This window comes from Etheostoma spectabile, chromosome 12, assembly GCF_008692095.1.
Source record: "Etheostoma spectabile isolate EspeVRDwgs_2016 chromosome 12, UIUC_Espe_1.0, whole genome shotgun sequence".
NCBI classification, from domain to species: Eukaryota; Metazoa; Chordata; class Actinopteri; order Perciformes; family Percidae; genus Etheostoma; species Etheostoma spectabile.
The window spans coordinates 10,087,451-10,103,941 of NC_045744.1; the positions used below are offsets into that span (position 1 = coordinate 10,087,451).

Genomic DNA, 16,491 nt, shown 5'->3' on the forward strand with positions numbered 1-16,491 from the left:
GAACAGGATTGGAGAAAATCATTTAATCACAGCATTGTCATCATCCTGCAGTTCTTCTGCTTCATTTACATTCCTCTTTTCCCCCTCTTTTCAACATTTATTGCGGCCTCAACCTCCCCGGCCCCCTCACCCACTTCCACCTGTCACATGCGGGAGATTGTCAGACAGGTGCACCGCAGTGTGGAAGATCTCTTATTAGAACTGACAGACATCGGAAATAAAACACGGCTTGTGTCAGCATACTGGGGAGACACAGCCTCATTTTCATATTTTCTCTGCCTCAGTCTTTTCCTAAGACTTTGAAAAACCTTGTCCCTCCCTCTTCAAGCAGGTTGTCTATGATTTGAGGGCCATCTATAATTGTTTGCCTTCTTTTACTCTTGCAATGATTAGTTCCAGCTAACTTATTCTCTCCCTCATTTCTTACAGTCTCGGCTAGGCAGCCAAAGTGATGCAATGGCCATTCAGTCCATACGTAACGTGAGGGGGAACAGTTTCTGTGTGGACTGTGATGCACCCAGTGAGTATAATTCTTCACCACAACAGCTCATGTTTCATTGATAAGGGCCTCGTTGAGTAGGGAACAAAGAGCTTCTGTATTTCCATATGTAATCAAATATGAGAAAAAGTTCTTAACATTAGATTTTAGTGCTTAAATAAAGTTTTTTGCAAGTTATTATTGATAAGACATTGAGTCAATTGTTCAGTTAATCATACTCTTTAACCTACAAGCACTTTTCTTTGCAAAAACTGATATTATAATAATATAGTAAAAAATGGATTGGGATTGGATCCACTCACTCGCTCACTGCCATTGATAATCAGTTATTTGCACCAGGCCCCAATCAGTCACTCAGTTGTCTGGAAAGTAAACAAAAATCTTGCACCTTGCTACTAACAAGCTAACGTTAGCTTGTCACCTCAAAATGGGCATGTGTTGTTTCAACTGTAGCAGCAGAATCCAAAACATGAGTGGGTTAAGTCTAATTTAAGCCATGACCCTGAGGCCAAATAGACAATGGGACTTATAGCTTTGGACTCCCAAATGAAGAGCACGAAACAAGTTGCATGTGCTACAGTCTGCCAGCAGCAGGCACAATGGTGTGCACAGCAAAAATTATAGCAACAGCAGCGTTTAAAGCCAGCACCGCGGCTACTGCTAGCAATGGTAAAGATATTACATCATCCATAGTGCAGCCTGTGTACCTGCGAGCTAAAAGTCTTACATTTTAACCCTGGGGTTATACTGAATACTGTAAACCTAAAATAAGTAAAATAAAATTTGTATAACACAAAGATTCCCGCTTTTCTTCCCATAACTTATTTTTTGGAAGGTTAAAATGCAGAGTAATCTTGAAAAAACGCTTACTCCAAGAGAGTTTACAAAGCTGAAAAGGGGTTTTAAAAACATCTTCTGTTGAGATTGATTTATAAAGCTTCTCTTGTTACTTCTTTTACTCTATTGTTAACTATTTCTCATCCTCCATCATGTAGACCCAGACTGGGCCAGTCTGAACCTGGGTGCCTTGATGTGCATCGAGTGCTCTGGGATCCACAGAAACCTGGGCACCCACCTGTCTCGGGTCCGCTCCCTGGACCTGGACGACTGGCCGGTGGAGCTCAGCATGGTAATGACGGCCATTGGTAACTCGATGGCCAACAGTGTGTGGGAAGGCGCTTTGGAGGGCTACACCAAGCCAGGGAGCGACAGTACCAGGTTAGCATCCTTCTACAAATAAAGGCGCTGCTTAATGATGCATAGAGAGATTATAGAATGAGAAAGCAGCACTGTATTCTGTCCATTACCTGCCGGTTATTAGCCACCCACATTTCAGCACAGGCAGTTCACACTACGAAATGCTCCATAAGAAGCACCAGGGGTCCATAAATGTCAGTCTGCTGAACCAAGGACACATTATTTTGTGTTTGAGCATCAGTCCATCCTGTACACATTGATTATTTGAGTCAGTACTTTGTTGGCGTCTCTATCCCTCTGTCTCTTTATTTTGGGATATAACATCTGATTTTCACCAGAGTATATGTTGTCTTGTATGTCTCTCCCTTTACTATATTGACTGGAAACTCACAGTTCATGAAAGGAGTGTCTTGCTGGACATTGTTTTGCATGCAACTAATAAATGCCCTGAATAGCTCCAAATCTATCAAGTTTGTCACTTGACCTGTAAGCACTAATCAGGAAAAGATCTTTTAATCTAAACCACATGTGAAACCAGCCCATGCTCTTTGTTCATGCTTGATATCAGTGAGAGTTTAATAGTGTGTAGGAATGTGGAATTTCTCCTAACTTAACCAGAGTTTTTTTCCTTTTGGAACTTAACAAGTAGCTTTCCATCTTTTGAATATGTATCTCTTAAATTATACTTTGCCACTCATCCTGTATGGCCCTGCCCTAACTTACCCCAATGACTATTTGCTCCCTCTCCTCTGAGGTACCCAGGATTGTTTATCTCTTGGTGACAGGTGAGACCTAGCGTCCCAGTCTGACTAATGACCTGCTGTGTGGCTGTGCAGGTAATTAAGCACACCATTATGGCTAAACCCCACCCCAGGAGCAGGGCCCTTGGGCCCCAAACTGCCGTGTCACATATCCATCACACAGGGCCGGGTCATCACTCTGTCTGTCACAGCAAAAGTCTGTAGGGTGTCCCTGATGGCATTAGACTGTTTTAACATCACAGCTTTGTAACTTTGTTACATAAAATGATATACCAACAGAGAACTAGAGCTGCTTTCTTTTTTAGTACCACTGCTTCTGCTTCTGCTGTTGTAGCTGTTATGGCTAAACAATAATATAATATAAATACAAATCTTGGCTTTATTAAGGGCCATGTTGTGTTGCCCGCTAATTATTCGTTGAGGTATTATTGATACCACAAAGATTAAGATGTATTTGATATATTAGCACAGACAGTATGACATGTAGTTTGGCAGTCTTCGCATGCCCTGTCATTTTTATTTGTTAGCAGGATACCTCAAAAACCTTTACACCAAATGTTACTGAAACAAAGGTTGGGCCACAGAACAAGTGGATTGTGCAGCCTTGGTGGAGTGCTTTCTTCTTGTTAAATTATAAACTTAAGCTTGTCCTGAAACATTTCGTAAAACCTAATATTGGTAAAAAATTGACCCATAATGATACTAATTTATATCCCTTCATACTAATGCATGGCCAGGGTTGGAAGGGTTACTTTAAAAAAGATTTCTGATACAGTTACTAATTACTTACTTTAAATGTAGTCAGTAACTTAATCCAAGTATCACAATATTAAAGTGATATAACTTGAGTACTTTGCATTACTTTTGGATTAACTCAATGCCAAATATGGGCATGACTTGCACTGTGCTGTGCTGTCAGTGCTCTTTTCTGCTTTAAATACAAAATATTGGTGAAATTTCCTCCCAGCAAAAGAATTATTTCACCAACATTATAAGCCATTATAATGAATTGCCAACTTTCAGCCATTGTTTCACTCGAGACCAAAGTGGAGTTGTGTGAGACTGGTGAAGTGTTGTAAAATGTGCGCATGGTAGTAAATTATTTCCTATTTTTTAAATGTAAACCTGTTTATAATCCCTGTTTTTACTAAATGTATCAGTAATTTGATTACGCCTTTTTTCTCTCTCTGTAATTTAATTAGAAAACAGTTACCTTTCTTTTGTATCCTCCTAATTATGTAACGCCGTTCCATGTGTTTCGTCTCTCTCCAAGTCTGTGCTTGGCTCTGGTTATGACAGGATCCATTTTATGGTTTAAACTTGTGGCACTACAGTACATAAGGCTCACTTAACTGTGAAACTGTGAGCAGTGTAGGTGAGTGCCTTACAATCCACTTTCCTGCCGTTTCAGTATGCACTTCAAAATCACTATTGGTCATACAGAAAGAATACTGTGAGAAACCATTTCATGCGCACATACATATAAATAAAGTTTCTGTTTCAGTTTGCGCTTTTTAGAGTTTTTTCATTCCACCGGTAGTCTCAGGCCTTTTCCTCTTGAATCTATCCTGCGCTCTCCGGCCAGTTCAGAACTGAATGATGGCCTACAGTTATTTATTGAATGGTATCTGTGCTAAAGTGCTCTACTGTGGACTTGATGAAAGATTATTGATGTTGATTCCTCTCCCTACCACTGTCAGTCCTACGTCGCCTCAAGCTGGAGAAGTTCTTTATTGTAAAAAATCCGATCTTATCCCGCAGCAGCATCTCCATTAGTTTTCACTGTCAAACAATAAATCTCATTTGCAGCATAACTAATCTTTAGACAAAACACAGCAGTTGTAAATATCATATATGGCCACTGGTTATAGAGATGGTGATAATTGTGTTGCTCATAGAACATTGTACCCTTGTGGGTGAAATGCTGGTATCAAATTATATTTGCTTTATCATTGATGATGAATGGGAACCAACTTAATGGGATGTAGTTTTCTTATTTCTTTTATTTCTTTTATTTCTTTTAACACCATAAATCCTGACCTGACTCTCCTTCTGCATATGGTCCTCTTAAGTTGAGTGGAGCACATATGAGAGGATTTTAATTGTGTCACATCGGTGACATGTAGCAGCTTTGTGATGGCACCCAGGCAGGCAGTGAGTGCATGGCTCCCGAGTCCCACTAAACATTAGTGACACCTAATCTAAACGATTCAGTAACTACCTGAATATCAACTCAGTGTCTGATTGAATGTCTCCTGCAAGACTAGTTTTACCCCCTTGCATTTTTGAGATTTAACTTAAAAGCATTCATCCACAAGATTGGTTTAGTTTATGATATTCTGGATCGAAAGAACACAATATATAGATTTGTTGTACGCAGATCCGCACAGCAACATTGGACTGATTACAGACATCATAATGGGAAGATGATGATAATGGGAGGAAGCATGCTTATATCCATGCACATGTGTCACCTGTTTTCAGACCTTAGAAGAATGTATGTTACCACTTTCCAATAAAACACCCTGTATAAAGTAGTAAATAATAGCTTTTTAGATCAGTAAAAAACCATTAATAGAAGCACATTTTGGATTGCCAGGTTGTAAAAAAAATAAAATAAAAAAAAAAGTCTCTTTGGCTGGTGTCGATCCTCTATATTTAGTAGTAATAATGCAGTTCTAAATGTATTATTCCATCAATAAATGATCATTTCTTTACCACTTTCTAATAAGCCATCAAGCCTACTGTTTGATGGGCAATAAAGGCTTTTAATGACTACGTCTGCATCTGTGGGTGTTAATATTTTGTTAAAAATTGATTTTTCTGTATTTCCAGAAGGTAAGAAGTCCAATTATTCAAACAGTCAAAGTAATTTTTTTACAACCTGCCAACTCAAAAGTGGTTCTTATTCATGGCTTATAACTTATCTATAAAGAAATAATGATGTATTAACCATTTAAAAGCCATTCATTATAATGTATAACCATTTTATAAAGAATGCCCTATCAAAAAGCTGTACCTGGCTAGGCTAACGTTAAATCCATAATAATAAATGTGCGGGAGCCCTGCATTGTGGATGATCTCTGAAGTCAGCATATTGGAGGGGAGTTGTTCTTTTTAATTAGCACCTAGGAGTTGTTGTGTTTTGCACATCACCTCTAATTGCTTGGCATGTTCTTGATAGAAAACACCACAGACTATTTTGACGGATACTGTGGGGGAGGTCCAACAGCTAACTTTATCCTTATCATCTACTGGCAGACTCACAGTAAAGCACACACACACACACTCATATACACAGACACCAGTTCTCATTTGGGGGAGATGTCCTGGAGCATGGACGGATGTGGACGGCTATCCCTCACTGACGCGGGCCTCTCACTGTCACCCTCTGTAGGCTCCGCGCCGCCCTTGGCCACAGGCAGGTAATAGCTCTGATGAGAGCCCTCCACTTTGTTTCAGAAATAATTTGCCACTCCTGCCGCCTGCAGGGGCTGCGTGGTAATAAAAATGAATCACACCGCTAACCTCTCCCAACCTGGACCCACTGCCTCTTTTAACCCCTTCTGCTCCGGCGTTGGCATTTTTTCCCATCCTCCCAAGCTGTTTGTGGCGTTTACAACATTGGTGCTGTGGCCATTAGATTCCTGTGGTAGGATTTGTCCACAGTGGCCTCTGTCCTCCTATGTTTCCCCAAGACACAGAGCAAAGCTTCGGGGCTACTCACAGGTTAGGAGTGCTGGAACGCCAACTCTCAAAAGAGCTTTTAGAATAGCTGGCCTTGCCAGGAGCCCTGACGGAGGAAGAGTAATTAATTAAGACAAATGAATGACTGGGTCTTCCCATTTCCTCTCTCTCTCACTCGCTCTCTCTCTCTTTCTCTCTCTCTAAATGAAACCCACAGGTCAGTAATTAGCCCTGTGTGGGAGAAGTGGTACCACAGTCACTAATTGCCCACATGCCATCGGGTTTCAGAGCCAGGTAGACGTAGCGGAAGGCCTGAGTCATTATGGAAAAGTGAACTTAACTGGGCAATTTAGTTTTAATCTTGTTAGCATTATAAACTCCTAGCAAAAAGTAATTGTCTGATGACGTGAAAGAAAAAAGATCAGAGCCTTTTATGTGAACGAGAAGTTGTGTGTACGTACATGCAGCAGGCTGCATACATAAGCAGGGCATGTGTTATCGTCCCCTCTGCTTTGTATGTGAGGCGAGGGTTCAGCAGGGGTTAACAGCATGAGCATTTAAGGGTGTTAGTCTTGCTGGCACAAAAACACAGCCACTCCATCATGAGGAGGCTGACAACCTCATTAATGTCACAATATATTCAACTCATCCCTATGCCTGCCTTCGGCACCCAGATGCTCTCCTGTTGGTCCTCTCTATTGAGCTCAACACAACAACCTTTTGAATTCTGGTCATCTGTTCCGACCGCACTGTGGAAGCAAGAAAAGTGGCAGCTATTCCACTTGAAGAAATATTTGTCTTAATTCTTTTGCAGCTGTTCTTCTCAGAGCAGAGCATACCATGTCTACACTGTACGCTCGGGGCCATAGGGGGTATTATTTGGCACTTTTTCTACAGTGTTTCCTGTGTTGCTTCTTCATTTCTGGCCCTTAGCAACCTTTGATGCTTTGGGGCCCAGCTTTCTGTCCCTGTTGTGTGCGCTTTTTTTCATCTCTGTCGTTCCCCTCCGAGCCCCCTCTCTGTCTTTCTGCTGCTGTCCCTCTTCCTCACACTCTCTCTCTTCCCTCCCCTCGGTTTTGTGGAAGTGAAGCTGCTGTCTGCATGGGAATCGGTCCCATACAAGTTGCCAACCCCCACTGTGAGGTCTGTTCAGGCTGGTCAAACCCCAAGACCCCCCCCCTTCCAACACCACCACCACCATTTCTCCCCTTCACTGCGTCTAATTGATGTGTACGCAGTGAATTTGGATCCTCGGGGAAGAGTAGGAGGAGCTCTAGAAGCTTTGATTGTTTAAGAGGAATCAGTATGTGTTTGAAAGATGGGCGAGTGGTGGGACGGACATCCTTCTCTTCCTGTGGACCAATACCTTTATTGCAGGCAGTCAGGTTGGTCATTCTGTAGCTATACCAGTGCTGGCTCCGCCCTCGCCGTCTCCGTTTCCCTTCCCTTCCTATAAATTCCTGTTTGCCTTTGTCTTTCAGGCTTGACTAATTATCCTTGTTTGTCCCTCTTTATTTGAATTCAGTCATGTGTTCTTGACTTCGTGGGCTGGGTTTAGGAGAATCATTCCGCCATTTGCCACTTAATTAAGTCAGGGTCAGAATCCATTGCTCAACGGAGAGCTGAAAGGACAGAGCTCTAATAGAATTATAAAAGAGGCCTTTCTCTACTGTTAAGGCTGCCTTTATCTAGGTGGGCTCTGCATAGGCAAATTAAAGGGGACACCAGCTCTGGACAGTAGCCCATTAAGACTCAGTGAGCATTTTGATGTTTGCCCGAGATTTCTTTCAGATTCAATCTAATGATAGAAAGTTAAACAATGATTATCCGCTTTGAGATAACTCTGAATGATGAAGGAAGTTTGTCGCGAAGCAAACACCGCTTGTTTTGAGTTGAAAGAGACACAGGCATTTTTATTAGGAACTTTAAGCTCCCCTCTGTCCCCTAAGCAACAGAGAAATTTAGAACAAGTATGTACTCAAGTCAGGGTGGGGAAATGGGTGTCTGTTTGTGCCCATGCCTGATGTGTGTGTGTGTGTGTGTGTGTGTGTGTGTGTGTGTGTGTGTGTGTGTGTGTGTGTGTGTATGAGTAACCATCAGTTCAATTTCCTACATATCCCCCCATGCTGTGAAAATTCTCCTCCTTTCCCTCTCCAACTCCCCTCCTACTCTGTCCTGGCGCTTTGACATGCTAAATCTGCTGATTTTATTTTTCTTCTTCCTGCGGTGAGGAAGTGTCCTTTTCAAGGGTCTCAGTTTTCCCCTCTGACTGTCTAAACCCTACCTCTGTTTGGATTGTTTTTCTATTTCAAACAAAAGACAGAGGCAGGATTACCATTTCACTTCCTTTCACACTCTGTCTTTCAAGTGGCAGCAGTTTAGGAATTTCTTTAAAAACCACTGCGTGGCTGCTTTTGCTTTTTATTTTTATTTTTGAAAAAGTAGACAGTGCAAAAAGAACTGTGGTTGAATTCAGAGCTCAGCATCAGCAGTGAGTGAGGCCTTTTCCTGCAAGTCCTCGGGGCTTTTTTCATAGCGGAGGCTAACAAAGTGTCCTCAGGGCTCCTTTCTGAGATGTTGACGTCTTCTTAATGGCTCTCTTCAGCCTTTTTGTTTCACATCTTAGTGCTAACTTTCTGCCTCATTTAGCTCATATCAATTCACTGGGCTTTACAGATTCAGCATCTCATTCATGGTCTAGCTTTTTGAAACAAACTGTTTTAAAACACGCTTAGATTTTTGTAAAAGGTTGTAGATTTTTGCCTCGAGGATTACAGTTAGTTATTGCGTTTTTAGACATACTTTATCCTCTTTGGCAGTAAAAAAAAATAAAAAATAAAGCACTTGTATTCAAAGTGTCCACCGGAAATAAGAGGGGAGGGCAGGACGGCCCCTTCCTGTTCTGAGCAGTCTGCCTGTTCTAAGGCCAATTGATTTGCTAACAGGCTTGTCCACACATAATGACTGAGTAGGGATTGATGGAGGTATTACACCATAAAACTCTGAGCCACTGCAATTGCCGGCCATTAGGGCTGTATTGTTGCTCATATAATACCCTCACCCTTTAGAAAAGACCTTCTTTTGGTTACGGGGTAAAGGACTTTCTCCTACACATTTTCCTCACAAAAATGCACCCATATGCTTATAAACGCAATAGCTTTAAAACTCTTTTAAGATGCAGGTTAAGTTGCTTTATGAGCTTCAGGTGGTGTTTTGCAGTTAATCAATCTGTGCTGGGGCGCTGATAAAGAGCTGCACCTCTTCCATCACATCCTTAACTCTTGTAGTTAGGTGCCGGAGCCAGGCTCCTCTGCGAAAGACAGACTGCTCTGTGAAGTGAGCCTGGCAGCTGACATATGAGTCTGAAAATGGTTGCTGTCTGTGGTGAGTTGGCAGCCTTGACACCTGGCTGCAAAGGCCGTAATAAAGGAGAGTGACTAATGTGGAACTGGTCACTATTGTTAAAACTGCTGCTGTAATCTCAAATGATCTATTTGGGGATATACTCAGGGTTAGTTCACACAAATGACAAAAGAACATGTTTTCTCCTTTATCTCCAATGGTTCTCTCTGACATTATACTAATTCCACTTTTCAGTCGGAGCTATATCTTCATTAGAAAGTATTTTCAAAGAGATCTGTGGGTTACGTAAAGTCACTACGACATTGTTTCAGGAATGAGATGTTGCTGTTGAATATGTTCAACAGCGACAGGCAATATTCTATATTTTTACTAATTGTCAACAAATCCCATGAAAATACCTGAACTAATAACAATTTATAGTATTTATTTATTTATTTATTTCGAGTCAATCCCACAACCGTCCTGCTGCTGTGTATACACCAGAGCACCGAATGTGTGTTGTTCCGCAGCTAAAAACAGTCCCCAATAAACGCACTATTTACTCCAGTTTGAGTACATTTGGTAAAAACTACAGTGCCCTGCTACCTAATGAGCCTTTTTTTAATTAAACTATTTGTTTGTGGACAGTTTTTGAGGATTTAAGTTTTCAGTCACTATGAGCTTTGGCCTGAGAGCCACAGACAGGGTAGGGGAAATAGAAAGTATTGAGAGGACTAGAACATGTTGGTTTTGGCCTTTTTATGGGATTTGTTTGATAAGAAAAAAATACTGAATAACATTAGCGTAATCCTTGTCATTTTACAAACCTGTTAGCACCACAGACAAAATTCCATTCATCTCCATTGCATCAAGGTGGAAACAGAAATCTTAAGGATAACTAGCTCATGTAAAAACAAATGCTTCTGTGTGGCTAAATACTTCTTTTGTAAATTGGGTGAACCAACGCTTTAATAAATTATATCAATATGTTATTTAATGTGTGGATGTGATGTACCGCTGCTCATTTATAAGGTTGATTTTGGTAATGAAGTTGTACTGTTGGAGTTTGTTGTCACTGGTATTATGATGAAATGGAATTGAAGGGAATTAGATTGTCAGCTTGTACTTGCTGCTAAGCCTCGGCCCGTTGATAGAGAGTCCCATGAGAGCCTTGTCACTCTAGCCAGCGTCGCCGCTTTAACTTATCCTCACAAACCTTCTCCGTTCTGTCACTCACCCACAAATCCAAACAACGGCCTCTTTCTGCTCTCCTTATCACACCGGCTGACAGGGTCACAGGGTTAGTGCCACACTGGGCATGCTCAGTCATTCACATATTGATATTGATTTTTTTTTTTCTTTCTTATTTGGACAGTTTGTATGTGGGCAGAGAATGAAACGGGGGGTCAAGATGGAGAGCAATAGATAGAGTTCTGCCTGGCAAAAGAGGATCGAGCCTTCCCTCAGCCTCTATTCTCTGCTGCAGGCTGAAGGGAAGGAGCCCCACATCCCACCGTCCCTCTTTGGCTGCCATTCAGCCCCATCGATCTGACTCAGGGCCCAGCCACCCCAAGGGAGACCGGGGCTCGGAGACACTCTGCCTCTTTTGTGGAGGGGATCCACCAGTTCAGACTGACAGCCGACAGCGCTGATAAAAACACGTCCCCCCTCCTTCCTATATTGTCAGCAGCAGACATGCTGTTCAAGATGTGTAACCTTTAGAAAGCTGGCCAGGCTCTCACCGTCTTGCTGTCGACCTTAATCACTAAAAAGTGGAATATTGCCCAAAGCGTCACAGCCTTTGGCATTCTCTCATCTCTTCAGCCGATCTTGCTGTATTATTTCCCACTGTGATAGTGGAGGCGAGTGGCTTTCATGTGCTCTAATAATTTAGAAACGGCATTTTAGTGAGTCTCTTAGGCCAATTACTGTAACACCTCCCCTGTGTTTCTACACACCTTTTTCACATGGCTTTGGCTTGAAATCACTGCCTCAAAATTATAAGATAAATGTTGAGAGGTATTTAACTTAGGTGCTAACTTGTGTATATATGTTCAGCATGTTTCACCCAGCCTGACCTGTAGCGTCCCTGTCATTTCCTTCTCTCCAGAGAGGAGAAGGAGCGCTGGATCCGAGCCAAGTATGAGCAGAAGCTGTTCCTTGTGGGACTGCCACAGTCGGACGTTCCCCTGGGGCAGCAGCTGCTTCGGGCGGTGGTGGAGGATGACCTGAGGTTGGTGGTGGTGCTGCTGGCCCACGGCACCAAGGAGGAGGTTAACGAGACCTACGGGGACGGAGACGGACGCACTGCTCTGCACCTCTCTTGCGCAATGGCCAACGTGGTCATCACACAGCTGCTCATCTGGGTGAGTTGGCTCATCCGGCTTTGAGGGGAACAATCAGAGGTGGATGAACCTTGATATTGTCGGCATTTAGTGTCTGGGCAAGTGATTAAGGAGTTTAAGTGTGAAAAGAAGGACTTCCTAACAACCAGCAAACACCCAGATGTGCCACTTTCTTATTACAAGTCCGTTCTACATGTTTTTTTTTTTAATTACCTTGATCTTTATTTTTAAAAGTTAGTTAGTAAGATTTATTTAAAAGAAGCATTTCCTTGATGGAAATTCCTCTGGAAATCAGTAACTACTTCATGTAACTAACTAAAGTAACTGTCTCAGCTCGGTTGGTATACTTCTTTCCAAGAAACACCCCAGGAAAGTGTTAACAATCTACAGACCCATAAAAGAAAGTGTTACCATTTGTTTCACAACATGATGGTTTAAATGCTGTTTTAAAGCCCTCTCCACACTGCTGGGTATAAATAAGAAACACTGAATCATCTGTTATTTTTTTTGCTCTAGAAAGTTGTCCATTTGAAGAAGAGAAACCTTTATTGTTCCCCAAGGGGAAATTCTATTTTTCATTCTGTATTTGTTTTTAACTTATTAACACACAGGCCCGAAATACACACACATGCACAAACAGGATCTATACATGCACTAATTTAATTAAATCACTAAAAAGAGAGATGTCAGAGTGAGTGGGCTGCCCATTAAAGTTGCCTCAAGCAGTTTGGGTTTTTGGTGCTTTGCTCAAGGGCACAATGGCGTAATTCCCAGACAAAACACCGTTAATTCAATAGTAACTACAGCACTGAAAAAATGTTGCGTAGCTAGTATTGTTTTAAATTGCAAAAAAAACAAATAATTCAAAATTCTAGTTAGGATTTAATAGACCCAAGATTGTCCAAGATGCCAAATATGTCAGTAAATGAGGAATGGACAAGATATCTCCATATAACATACTGCAGCATTGTGGGTTTGAATATTTCACCAAACACCAGTCAATATATACTTCTACTATAATTGAATTGTTGGGAGAAGCAGATACAGAATATACTGTGAATCTGAAATTGTCATACAATGTTATACAACTTCAGTGATACTGCAAGAAAAAGTCAAGGGTTTAAGAAGTTCTTGGGACAAACAACTTTAAAAATGCTTCTGCTTGTAGAAAGTTAAGAGAAGAATTGAGGAAGGAAATGGGCAAAACTCAAATGAGCTTCTGAAAAGAAATTGTTCAAATGCAGAGTGCTTGCATTGCATGTGTTTTTTTTTTTTTAATTCCCATGGTCACACTGTTTTGTAAAACCCTCTTTGTAAATAATTATTGATGATCTGCCTTTCATACCCTTCATTTTCTCCCACAGTACGGTGTGGACGTGAAGAGTCGGGACGCTCGTGGCCAGACCACGCTGTCCTACGCCCGGCGAGCCGGCAGCCAGGAGTGCGCAGACATCTTACTTCAGCACGGTTGCCCCAACGACACAAGCAGCCTGACATCAGTGCCCACTCCCAACATGAGCCGCCGCAACCCCAATCCCAACATCAACAACAACAACGCCCAGTGTGAGCTCAACCGCAGCATCAGCATCATGTAGGAGCCAGTGAGCAGCCGCAGACACACCAACAACCCCGAACCCACTCGTCTCTTTCCAGTACTTTCTCCTCTGTTTCACACTGTGTAACCCAGAATCAGTACCAATGGAGAGATAACAGGAGCGATGGACTGTTGTTTATATTCCAATATGCCGTAAGAAGAGGGTTTTTGGGGTTCGGACATTGTACATGGTTTGTTTTATATTGATATTTTTTTTTTTTTTATTTGTTCATTCAATCTTGATCTGAAATGATCACGATCAGCTTTAAACTTTTTGTTTTTTAAGCGCCAACCAAACAAATGACTTACTTTGGCATTCATACCTTCCCTACGAAAAGCATTTCCTTAATGCTTGAACATTTCCTTTTATTTCTTCCCCTTCTGCGACGTGAACTGATTTTATAATGAGCTTGAAATGAGAAACTTCCTTCAAATTTCCAAGCCTAGGCATAATAACATAAAACTGTGAGGAATAGTTTTACAAAACACTGATATGGGAAAGAACCAAAATCTTTCATGATCTCAGTAGCTGTTAGAGCTTTAGTAATGATGCATGTCTTCAACACAGCTATCAAACTCTTGACATACTATTCATAATACAAAGGCAAATCAATTATAGTTGAAGAGTCCAAATGATTTAGATACTTAATTCACAGGAAAATGGGTTTGAATCATCATAAAGGAGTTGATTGCAGAATTCCTATCGGTGAAAGTGAGTCATTTCCTCCACCACCCGTATGGCGATCCTCCAGTAAAAGTGTCCGTGACTGTAAAGGAATTAAGGGGCATAATGTTTCATGACCATCAAGCCACGTGGCTTTGTAAGTGTGCCTCTTTAGACTTCATTCAAATTCAAAGTGTCAAATCGTACCATTAATGATGTCTTTGTTGGAGTAATTTTCCGATTGACTCAGTTGTATTGAAGTTAGAGACTGGAATATCCATTCACCTCCTGTGGCCAAAGGCTATAGAATCGGTACTCTCGGGAGCATTTCCTCTAATGCTGCTGTGAAATACATACATGGTACTGTGTGTGAGTGCGTCCGTACAAAACTGTCCAACACGTGTGTGCTAACGTCTGTGACCGTGTGCAGCAGAAAGCAACTGGGCCTTTCTGTTCATAAACATTGGAGAAAGGACACCAGAGAGGAGATACCTGTAGTGAAAGATTTGGGGAACATAACTGTGTTTTAATGTACAGACGTCTGTAAAAAGTAGTTCTTGTTCATTCACCCTATTCCTTACAAGAACAGTTTGAATTTCAAAAAAACAAACAAAAACAACGCTTTCCTTTTCCTTAAACCTATGTGTCAGCCTAAAAGCAAAGGATTAACAAAATGCAATCTAGACTGAAGTGAGACATTAAGGAATTAGAATGAGCGAGGTTTGCAGAGGGATGTATAATTATTTTGGCCTTCTTTGCATTAACACAAATTTACAGTATTCCACTGACATGATAAGCCAAGTCATTTATAGCAAAGGTAAGAAATTAATTCAGGTGGAGTTGGCACAATGTCTGCAGCGTATTTTCCTTATTATTGAACTGCCATTTTTAAGGTTTTAAACCGTCTTGATTTTATGGGTTTACAAAGGCAGAATATATGTTTACAGAGTAAGTTATTAACTTTTTGTAACTTATCATTAGGATTCTGTTTGTCGTTACAGTATTCCTTTTCAGACAACGTGGTGAATAAATATGTGGTCAAACAAGGATGTTTGTAAATCACAGAGAGAGCGATCTTGTAAAGGAACTGCTGGACTATTTTGGAAATGTGCTTATTTGTATTCTTCATCATAAGATTAATACCATTCTTAAGGCCGGAATGTTATGAGCGGAGCCAAGCTAACCGTTAGCTTGGCTTAGCATAAAGTTCCACCACCTATTTTCCTCTACAATTTTCAAACTCTGGAGAGAGCCGGGCTAACCGTGGCGCCCTGCTTCTCCCAGTCTTTATGCTAGCTAAGGTACACTAAGCTAAGCGCCTCCTGGCTCTAGCTCCATACTTAACGCACAGGCATGAAAGTGGTATTGATCTTCTCATCTAACTCTCAGCGAGAAAGCAAATAAGTCTAAAATGTCCAACTCTTTCTTCAAGACATCCCCAAAACGGCCACAAATTCAACCAGATACCTTCAAATTTACTTGTACTGCATACATCAAGTGGTACTGGCCTTATTTCTGATTTCTACTTGACCAACTTAGAGTACATTTCAGTATCCGAGAGGATTATTGACAGGAGTTTAATGTGAATATTGATTACCTGAACTGTAGATGATGAAAAAACACTAGAAACCTGCCTGTTTGTACCTGAAGTGTACATAATAGCGCAATGCTTTTATCTGAAGACAAGCTCCACCTAGAGAAACAAACTAAACTGGGTTTAGGTCAACGGTCCCGTTTGACCCATGAACCATATTTTGATATGTTGTTTTTGTTGTTGTTTCTCTTTAGGCATATTTTTAAGGTACTTTGGTTTGGTATCGACATTAACCCGACCATCTTTGGTACTTGTGTATAATGATGTACATTTGACATATTTATAATGCAGTTTGTATATATCTTTCTTTTTTGTTGTTGTTAAAGTTCATTTTGTAATTCCTTTTACGTTGAGGACGTGACACAAAGCAAACGCTAAAGAGTAACTTGTTGTATGCTTGGATGCTCAGCTGACTGTTGACCTATTAATAAACACTCAAATAAAACGATGTAGCCTTCCCTGCATGTAGGGAAATCAGCACATTTGTCTAGTGTATGTGTTCATCCATCACGCTCCTGCCGCTTCTCTGCATGACCTGCTGACGAGGTGAGACCCTTTCAAATTAAAAGTCTCACTATCACTTCAACACATACTGCCATTTCATGTTTTTCCTTTTGTATGTCCCCTCATCAAACTTCCTGGAGAAATCCAATGTCACTGGAACAGTCCATTTAATGTGTCCAAGAAAACTCATCCGAGCCTGTTTTGAGGTAAGTAAAGCAACCTCTCTCCACTTCCTGCTTGTGGGACCCCCAACAGTTCGCTGAAAGAGGATTAAGATAAAGAACCGGGCTTAGTGTCAGGCAGC

At 41.3% G+C, this 16,491-nt stretch overlaps 1 protein-coding gene across 4 annotated transcripts in view; it reads left to right on the forward strand.

Moving 5' to 3' along the window:
- agap3 (ArfGAP with GTPase domain, ankyrin repeat and PH domain 3) overlaps nt 1-16,163 on the forward strand; it is a 129,587-nt gene extending 113,424 nt beyond the window's left edge. For all 4 annotated transcript variants that reach the window (XM_032530516.1, XM_032530517.1, XM_032530514.1 and 1 more), the window contains 4 exons: nt 430-520; nt 1,495-1,717; nt 11,597-11,852; nt 13,196-16,163. In XM_032530516.1, coding sequence (XP_032386407.1) covers nt 430-520; nt 1,495-1,717; nt 11,597-11,852; nt 13,196-13,426 — 801 coding nt within the window. In that variant the 3' untranslated portion in view covers nt 13,427-16,163. The remainder of the gene's footprint in view (nt 1-429; nt 521-1,494; nt 1,718-11,596; nt 11,853-13,195) is intronic.
- The last annotated feature ends 328 nt before the right edge of the window (nt 16,164-16,491 follow it).